Source organism: Ictalurus punctatus, chromosome 14 (genome assembly GCF_001660625.3).
Source record: "Ictalurus punctatus breed USDA103 chromosome 14, Coco_2.0, whole genome shotgun sequence".
Classification (NCBI taxonomy): Eukaryota; Metazoa; Chordata; class Actinopteri; order Siluriformes; family Ictaluridae; genus Ictalurus; species Ictalurus punctatus.
The window spans coordinates 15,622,231-15,632,321 of record NC_030429.2 but is presented as its reverse complement, the minus strand read 5'-3'; the positions used below and the strand labels follow the sequence as shown (position 1 = coordinate 15,632,321).

At 38.3% G+C, this 10,091-nt stretch overlaps 1 protein-coding gene across 2 annotated transcripts; it reads right to left on the bottom strand.

Annotated features, from left to right (window-relative positions):
• Positions 1-944: 944 nt before the first annotated feature.
• On the bottom strand, positions 945-9,604 carry idh3a (isocitrate dehydrogenase (NAD(+)) 3 catalytic subunit alpha). Of its 2 annotated transcripts, none has more exon segments than NM_001200742.1 (11): positions 945-1,454; positions 1,568-1,720; positions 1,856-1,940; positions 2,098-2,162; positions 2,404-2,506; positions 2,708-2,841; positions 3,986-4,173; positions 4,271-4,385; positions 4,644-4,727; positions 5,477-5,536; positions 9,560-9,604. In NM_001200742.1, coding segments are annotated over 11 exon segments (1,098 nt in total). In that variant the 5' UTR covers positions 9,587-9,604; the 3' UTR covers positions 945-1,370.
• Positions 9,605-10,091: the final 487 nt, after the last annotated feature.

The following is a 10,091-nucleotide window of genomic DNA, read 5'->3' as shown; positions in this document are numbered from 1 at the left end:
CATGAATTATCAAAAATGTTTCGGAACACTAGAACTACTCTGAACAAGAGAACTAGGCTGTAATAATGTGTACTATTTTACATGTAAAAACATGTATTACATTTGTCTTGCGTTCTAAAAACATTCGCATACGAATGATGTAAATTGGGACGAAGTGCGTGTCTCGTCATCTACGACATTGTTAAATCTCCGGCTCTCAGTCCCTCACTGAACAGAGCAGATGCAGAGAGAGGTGTGAGTGCAGCGGGAAAGCAAGACCTCGAGCTTGCAGGACAATACTGACCACATTCGGAAAGTTGCTAAGGTTTGTCCAAAAAGTCGCTAAAGGGGTCTGAAAAGTCGCTCAGTTGGCAACACTGGTCTGCACTGACAGCTAGATAAAAGGCAGGCTAAACTCAGCCTCTCGCCAGCAAATAGAAAATACAGAGGGAACGCGAGGTTTTTCCATTTATGCACATTCTATGTGCAAACCGATAAAATACAGCAAGTATCCAAATGATGCCGTCTGTTTTTTTCTTGAAAACAATTGGCACCCCCCTCCCAATCTCTCCATGCCCCCCGGGTTGAAAACCACTACCTTAATCAATAAGAATACATTTCGACTGTCCTTGGGTAAATTATGTTGAGTGAATAGGCAATTTTGTGGGCTACATGCTATTTCTGGTCATGTCCGCATGTGATAACATGGTTGTCCTACACAGGAAACCATGTGCAGTGTAATACTGGCCATGAGTTAGATATATTTGCATCGAAATGGAAACAATTTCTGCTTTGGACAGTCAGGAACAGCTGTTTAAATCCTGGTGAATCATGATGAGATTTGTAGCTGTGACAGGCATGGAAATCATTCATAGGAGGTCTAATATAATATATAACGATCAATTATACCCTGCTTAAACTTACCATTCTATATATCTAGAAAATAAAGACCAGTGAAACTTACATTCAAAATATGAGCAACTTTAATGTACATGATCTCTTGAATAGACCACATTTATGCCTGCCATTAACCCAGTTACAAAATGGTAATGTTAAAACGTGAGGGACCAGACAACACTGCTGGTCAATAAATAAAGGATATCTTGGGTTATGCAGTTCATCTGACAGAGAGTGAGAGAAAAAAAAGCCACGTTTTACACAGCTATACCACTGACAAATGTTAACAGTTCTTTGTGTTTTGGAGGTGAAATAAACAAAAATATTTTTTAGGTCAACATTCATCATTTTGTCTCAATAGACCGCATGTATGTTTATAGTATAATTGTGCGCATATATAGATAGAATGATACGAAGGCAAATAATTTTTTGTGCGCCTTTTGGGGGCAGGAACCCGATCACAGATAACCGGTGACGTTATTGAGTGCCATGTCTCAGTCCATGTCCTGTACTCGTTGGCAAATCTCAGCTGTGAACTCTGAACACTTGGAATTTCCACCAAGGTCTTTGGTCAAAACCTAGAATCACAACACACAAATACATGGAAACATATTAGAGAATAAATGTTTTTGCTTTGCAATGAATGTTTGCATAAACTGATGCCATTTTGTCAATACAATCCATTTTGTACCTTTTTGTCTCGGATGGTGTCATAGCAGGCGGTCTCGATTTTCTTGGCATGGCCGTGCAGTCCCATATGCCGCAGCATCATCACAGCACTCAGGAGCAGAGCAGTAGGGTTGGCCAGGTCCTTACCAGCAATATCAGGTGCAGTTCCATGTACCTGTGAGACAAACAAAATATCATATTAATGAAAATATGCATGATGACCAAACTTGACAAGAAGAACTTGTAGACATAAATGCTTCAGTAATGACTTAACGTGTAGCTATTCTGAATAACAGAAACCCTCACATACCGATTCAAATATGGCAACACCATTAGCGCCAATGTTGCCACTAGGAGTCACTCCTAGACCTCCAATTAATCCAGCACAAAGATCACTGAAATAAATCACATACCAGAATTACACTATGCTGGTCAGTAAACACTGCTATCTAGTGTAATGAGAAAATTACTTATTTTTGCCTTGATGCTTTTCTCTTTCAGAAATTCTAATTATACATATATTATAATAATCATTATTATATTTGAACCCACCTCAATATATCACCATACAGGTTGGGCATAACAAGCACGTCAAACTGAGTAGGATCCTGCACCATCTAAAAAGACCACCACCAGAAGATACGAGAGAGTGATGCACTAGAATTGAAGTCACTATCATGACTCCAAATTAGCACTCTTGTTGACATGTGCATAAATTGGGCAAAATGGACTGCAGTTCCTAAAAAAATGTTATGCTGCATCACCATAGCAAGAGGTGGAAAATCAGAAACACTGTGCCTAAACCATAGATGTTGACACCTCTGTCATTATTTATTACTTGAATTAAAAAATACATACATTCAGACACACTGTATCCAGGTACATTTCAGTGAATTTGACATCCTTGTAGTTCTCAGCCACCTCTCTGCACTTCCTCAGAAAGAGACCATCAGACATGCGCCTGAGGAACAGACAATAAGCAAACTTAAAACAACAACGTTGAATGATTTACAAGTAGATGTCAGCTGTGATTAAATATCAGGTGCCATAAGCATTTCGTACTTCCACTTAGATGTAAAAATTAATTTGCTTTCTTCCTGAATATATACTTGAAAATGAGTTTATTCAGAATCAAATGCCTGCAAACAGAAAACAGACTCACATGATGTTGGCCTTGTGAACTGCTGTTACACTGGTTCTCTGGTTATTCCTGGCATACTCAAAGGCGTACTCAGCAATGCGATGGCTGGCCTTTTCTGTGATCAGCTTAATACTCTGCACGACCCCATCTACAATCTGCCACGAAGCAAAATGAAAGCATTAACCAAACAGCTATAGAGATGCCTAGCCCTGAAAATCACAGATCTACTCTTCTAGAAACTTCTGGCACAGTGGGTTATTTTCTAAAAGTAGGACATGAACTAGGATGCAGAGATGAGAGCTGTCTTACTCAAGACTCAGTGTTTAACACAGCGGTTTTTATATGGACCAGTCTGTGTGCAGCTCTATACACAGGATACACACACTGTCCTTAAACATGAAGTCAAAGGAGAGGTGGACAGATGGAAAATGATAAGGAGATTTTCCATAATGTTCCAATAATATACAGTGGCGGGGGGTGGGGAGTTCAGAATAAATCTAACGCAGATTTATTACACCTATTGAGAGGTGAAGAGGAAAGTTGTGCGTGTTCATTGAAATCCAGCTAGCACCGTGTAGAAACTGATCCAGAGAACATTAGACAGACAGCCCAAGTGTAGAGCGTAGACGAGCCTCGAGTTCTAACTGAAGTGAAGAGGTTAACAAAGCTGCTTGGTACGGGTGTTGATGAAGTGTGAACTGTACTTCAGTGTCCAGAAAACGGGGATTTAAGAGAAGTGCCATGCTACCTACAGTAAAAATGGTGCATTTACAGTTATAGTATAGTTAGTGATGTTAATAATACTCTAATTATATAGCACCTTTCATAAAAACAGTAATCAGAAATAAAATAGGCAAATAAAAATGCAACAAAACATTGAGAGGGGAAAAATAAGTTCAAACAAAAAAAAACAAACAAATGTGCAAAATACAATTAAAATACAATAATACAAAAGTAATTTAAAATAAACATGACAGTAAAAGTAACTCAAATAAAAGTAAAATAAAGTATAATAAAATAAAAGGCTAGCATTAGATGTACAATTATGCTAGAACATTAGATAAAAAACTAGTAATAAAATATTAGCTAAAGAAACAGCCAGTGGATTGATGGACTGGTCTAATATGATCATATTCTCTACTGTTAATATTCCCACTGATTTTGCTTTTCTTCAGGTTATAGTTTATTGTACATTAAATAAACAAGAGATTTGATTATAAATGAATGGACAATGCCTAATACAACAGTCTGAAACCTGTGAGGTTAATCTGTTAAGCATGGAAATTTACAATTACATACCACATGTTCAATTCCACTGTATTCGCCCTCAGTGTTTTCTCTGATGGTGACCAGGTCAACATCTGTGTAAGGAGTGTTATAGCCTTCAATGGACACACAGGGGCGCACATTGGCATACAGGTCAAATGTCTTTCTAAGCAGCAGGTTCATGGAAGGATGGCCGGCAGCAATAGGGGTCTTCAGAGGCCCTAAACATCAGCAACCAGATAATTTTTTTAAAAAAACAACAACAAAAAAAAACAAAAACACAAACAATTACAAAGTAAGATATGTATGTAGATGTACCCTTCAAGCCGATTTTGCTTCTGTCCATCGACTCTTTGGCTTCAGGAGGGATCATCCATTTTCCTCCAGGTCCTTTGATAGCAGTCACGTTCCTCTCCTCCCATTGAATGGGAACCTGCAGGTCAAAAAAAAAAGAAAAGAAAAAAAAGATAGTGGCCACTTGCTGAAGGGAGAATTTATTTCCACCACATCCCTTTAAAACGAGAAAGTCACAATTCAGGGGTGAGAATATACAGTGGAAATGATTAGTGTAGAACAGAACTGGTAATATGGTAGATTAATGCAGTACGGTCCAGTTAAATGTAGTGACAGGCAAACTTTCCATTAATCATGGAAAAGGAGGACGAATTACAGACATATGTTTGTCTCTTACTTTAGCTGCTTCAAATATCTTTGCTACAGCTGTGGAGATCTCAGGACCAATTCCATCTCCTGGAATTAGTGTTACGGTATGCAGCTGGAAATCAAAGAGACGAAAAACAAATAAACAAACAAACAACAGGTTGGGTGCCACTAGAATAAATAAAACATTGCAATCATTTATGAATCACAGCTTAATGGATACACTTAGTGGATACACACCAGCTTCTAGCTTCTCCACTCTAAATTTTTATTTTATTTATTTATTTTTAAACCAACCAAAGAGACCACAGTTCCGTCTTCGCGATTTGGGAATCCATAGCTGATTCACCTAAATAAAGTTGACATGATGCTAAAGCGAGTACAACCAGAAACAAATGCATTTCATGTATTGTATGTTTTTTAGACAGAGATGGTCTTTTCTGCTGGGTAAATTTGATGCACATTTAGCTGAAAAAGCAGAAAAGTGCAGTAATGGGTCAAAAATCATAAACGCTATGGCTAGATCGTAAATGTTGTCACCTTGCAAATTTAATGACCCATCACTAGTCTGGTAAGCCTACCAAAGCAGTTTCCATACGTGTCATTATAAATTATACAACAATTTGCGCAGTCCTTGTGAAGAATACCCAAAAAACTGTACAAGATACAAAGCAGACAGTTTCCATGGCAACACTACTCAGAACAAACGGTGCACATTTGGTGGGAAACTATAGTAATATTAGTTTGTTACCTCAAAAAGCCTTCCGGAGACTTTCATTACATTACATCTTAAGTGAATTCAGCAGTGCTGTTAAGGGGTCATGAGAGTCAAGGAATAATACAAAATTTTGTTTTAATACTTACTCCTCTGGAAAAAGTTCTGGGCTGTGTTTGACTTGTCAGTGCACCCAAGACACGGGACACCTGAGGAAAAAGAATCCAAGAGCTTCAGGGGCAAGTCAAGCACTTACATGACATTGTCAGCTTATGATACTGAGACTGATAAAAAACAAATGTATTAAGAGAATGATTTATAAGGCACAGACATGTCTTGCAATCCACAGTGGCAAAGTTTAGACAGGATACGGGTAGTGCATGTCTATGCAAGCAAGTGCCGCTGCTGTTTATCATCAAATATACCCTTGTCTTAATCAATGAGAGGTAGAAGAATTTTCACTAGTATTTGTATCGTCTTGGAATTGCCCATTAACCAGTAATAATAGTTACTTCTGTTTATGTGTACTATTTTAGTGTGTTGTGACTAACATCTTAGAGAGTGATAAGACACTTACAGAAAGGCAGAAGTTACTTATAGGAATGAGACAAGTACAAACACACCCTGGTACATATGGAGAACACCATGTTGTAGAACGGGGGTATCGAAGGGGCTAACTGTAAAACATATCAAGCTTTTCTTTAACATCTGATTCAAGTATAGAAGCAGCAGTAGCTTTTAAAACAAGGTTGTGTCAACTATCTAAGTCACTCAAACAGGAAAATCAAGTTATTCCATGACAAATATAAACTCAGCAAAAAAAAAAAAAAGTCCCTTTTTCAGAAGACTGCATTTTAAAGATAATTTTGTAAAATCCAAATAAGCTTTACAGATCTTTATTGGAAAGGGGTTAAACAATGTTTTTCATGCTTGTTCAATGAACCATAAACAATTATTGCACATGCACCTGTGGAACAGTCCTTAAGACACTAACAGTTTATAGACAGTAGGCAATTAAGGTCACAGTTACAATAACTTAGGACACTAGAGACCTTTCTACTGACTCTGAAAAACACCAGAAGAAAGATGCCTAGGATTCCTGCTAACCTGCATGAACATGCTATAGGCCTGCTGCAGGGAGGCATGAGGACTGCAGATGTGGCCAGAGCAATAAACTGCAATGTCTGTAATGTAAGACGCCTAAGACAGTGCTACAGGGAGACATGAAGGACAGCTGATCGTCCTTGCAGTGGAAAATTACATGTAAAGATGTGTCCCCCCACAGACTTGGAGAACTTGCAAATGCCTTAGTGGAAGAGTGGAATAACATCTCACAGCAAGAACTGACAAATAAGTTCAGTCTAAAGTCTCATTACACCGATAAGACCTATAATATTTTTTAAAATGCTAAACTAATAAGCACAAATATATCTAAGCCAAATCAGCAAAGCTATGAGCAAATCTGCGAGGGAAAGCCAGAGCACTGGAAGAACAAACTATAACATGTGTCTTGAGTACAAGTGCAGGCCGTGTAATACACCACTGTTATCATGAGCTTACAACTGAATATAAGAGGAAAGCAATACATCATGCTGTTGATAGAGATTTATGCATGCAACTAAATATTTATTGTTCCTGTTACTCATTACATGAAAATATGACCATGAACTAGCAAACAATATCAAAGTCAGAGCATTAGCTTCAGAATGTGGTGCACTTGATTGACAGTTTGTACAAAATATTTTACGGTTTAAGAATTGTTAATTTTGGAGATATTTAACAAAATAAAACAAATCAAATAAGTAAATATTTTATGAATAAATAATGGAGTGATCACCCATGGGCATCATTTGGGTACGTGGTCATGCACTCTAGGCCTATGCCAAAATGTTCACAATTTTTTGTTTTACCTTTGTTTAAGGAAATCAATAAAATTGTGAATGCAAGATTCACCTTCTTTACCGATGTTTTTCCCAATTATTAAACAAGAATGGTGTACAGTATATTTAAAATGAAAACAGATTTACACTCACTAACCACTTGATTAGGAACACCTATATGCCCTCTCATTCATGCAATTGTCCAATCAACCTAACTCAAACTGGACATTTAGCCCTCCTATTATATTTGGTGGGGGGAGTTACATCGATTATTTTATAGTTCAAAATGACTTCCACAGTTTAAACACACATAAAAACAACAAACAGCAGTTTAAAACAGTAAACCTTTATTACGTGTTGTAATACCTCTTGTTACGACAATCCATAAGAAGAAATATTTGCACATAAAATTCATGACCCTAAATGAAGAAAGTCAAAAGATTTCAAAGAGAAAGAGAGAGATTAACCAATATTTCAGACATCTCAAATGTGGAAATGGATCAAACTGACCCATAACATAATAGGAGGGTTAAAATCTGAGAAACATCACCTGGACTTCATCTGTCCAGTTTGGGTGAGCCTGTGCCCACTGTAGCCTTAGTTTCCGGTTCTTGGCTGTCAGGAGAGAAACCTGATGTGGTTTCCTGCTGCTGTAGAGCATCTGCCTCAAGGTTAAATGTGTTTCACTTCACCACATTGATAAAGAGTGATTTGAGTTACCAACAAGGCGTTTCCATCCGCAGAACTATTGGTGAAGGTTTTTGGGGTTTTTTGCACCAGTCTGTGCAAACTACACTATAGAGATGGTTATGTGTGAAAATCCCAGATCAGCAGTTTCTGAAACACTCAAACTGGCTCCAACAATCTTACCACAGTCAAAGTCACAGAGATGATCTTCACCCCAATTCTGATGTTTGCTGACCTGAATCTCTGAAGTTCATGCACTGCACTTGTGCCATATGAATGGCTTATTGGAAGACTGCACAAATGAGCAGGGGTTCCTAACAAAGTGGCCAGTGAATGTAGGTCTTTAATGTGTACACATTTAAGCAGTTTTCCTACAAAAAAAACCCTAAACTAAATATATATATATATTTTTGCAGAAACTGAATAAAAGGTTAGTGTACCTTTTAATCAATATTTATTCATCAATCTACCTCTGGTTTATTCATTCATTTGTCTGTCTCACTTACAGACAGGGTGTACTTAAAAGTAAAAGAAAAAAATCATATCATGAAAGAATTATCACAACAGTACTTGCTCTTTATAAAAACATAATGGTTAATAGCAATAAAAAAAAATTAAAAAAGACGTGTATTATAACTACACCATTTGGTTACTATCAGAAATCAACTTTAGGCTTGAGCTGGATATGATCTTATCCAACTTCAATTTCAAGAGCATTAATTTAAATGAAGCGGACCAGCTAATGTCCACTTTCAGATGTGCCATGAGACACAGACATGAGACAAGACACAGAGGAGACAGACATGAGACGAGACACAGACATGAGACAGGAGACAGACATAGACACGAGACAGACATGAGATGAGACATAGACACGAGACAGACATGAGATGAGACATAGACACGAGACAGACAAGACACGAGACAGACATAAGACACGAGACAGACATAAGACACGAGACAGACATGAGACGACACACAGACAGGACACAGACAAGAGACAAGACACAGACAAGAGACATACATGAGACGACACACAGACAGGAAGCTAAACCCAGCGCTGAAGCTCTGACCTCCTGCGCTTTTCTCTGCCCACTGATCCACACACCGCATCTCTCCAGCACTTTATACATCTGCAAGAAGCAAGCGGGATTCTCTCTGTATAATGCACTTCACAAAGCTCCAATTCTCAGACGATCTCATACTTGGAGCAGAAGCGCTAGATGGCGAGTAGTTTAGTGAGGTATCCCTGCTAAGCGGGGAGAATTTCACTGGTCTACACGCGTTAGCATCTTTGCTAATTCTGCAGTTATTTGGCAGAGAAGCCGCCAAGACATGGAAGCGTAAAAACAAAACAAAAAAACTACCCAACTAGGAGGAATAAAATCATTTACTACTTCAGGACAGGTTAATGTTTATTAAGGCAGACTAAAGTCCTCGAGGCCAAGCCTAGTTAAAGCCGTTACACCCTATAATCAGCCTGTGTTAGCGGAATGAAGGGCACAGGAACACTGGGCCTCTGTCTTAACATCACAGAGCTATTAAACTCTGCCTTCTATCACATCTCTATTAATATTTCGCACAAAACCCAAAGCTGTAACGCTTAGCCACTGGTTTTCCTACACTAGTTTACGCTTCCTCAGTGCTATATAATGTAATCCTTACCGTTGACCTCCACGCGTTCCCAGCCATCTCCCTCAAGTAGCTTCAGGCGTCTGAATCTGAGTCTGAGCTTAACGCCAGCGCTCTTCATCCTCAGCTGTGAGTATTGAGAGATTCATGGGTTGCCATGTCATGCACATCTACATTCTTATAGATGTCTTAAACTACTATTTGCGTCGTAATGTACAGTAATAGTTAAACGCATGGGATAATTAACATCATAATAATAATTAATTTTAATCGAAGAGCGATTTAAATGTCAGTGCTTTTCCATCAACGCTCATGCACTGTCTCCGAGCAGAAAATGAAGATTTCACGCAGACATCCTTCCGCAGTGCACTGTTTTTCACTTGATATGAATCACAAGCGGTCAGTTCTCAACTAAATCAAGTTTCCCGTTTGCTTAAAAGTAAAGAACCTCCAAGATATGCATGTTAATACACACATTCTGGATATAGAATTACAGCAATGTAACCGGGATTTAATCAATCTGGCAACCAGGTAGCCATTTCCAAGCAGACAGGACGTAGAGAAA

Bases quoted from the DNA above. Each gene is read 5' to 3' on its own strand.
- idh3a (XM_017484534.1), bottom strand. From the start codon at position 9,027: ATGTATAAAGTGCTGGAGAGATGCGGTGTGTGGATCAGTGGGCAGAGA. The intron at 4,386-4,643 runs GTAAGAGACAAA...TTTGACCTGCAG, and splicing joins AGATATTTGAAGCAGCTAAA to GTTCCCATTCAATGGGAGGA. The intron at 1,721-1,855 runs GTATGTGAGGGT...TTTGTCTCACAG, and splicing joins GTGTTGCCATATTTGAATCG to GTACATGGAACTGCACCTGA.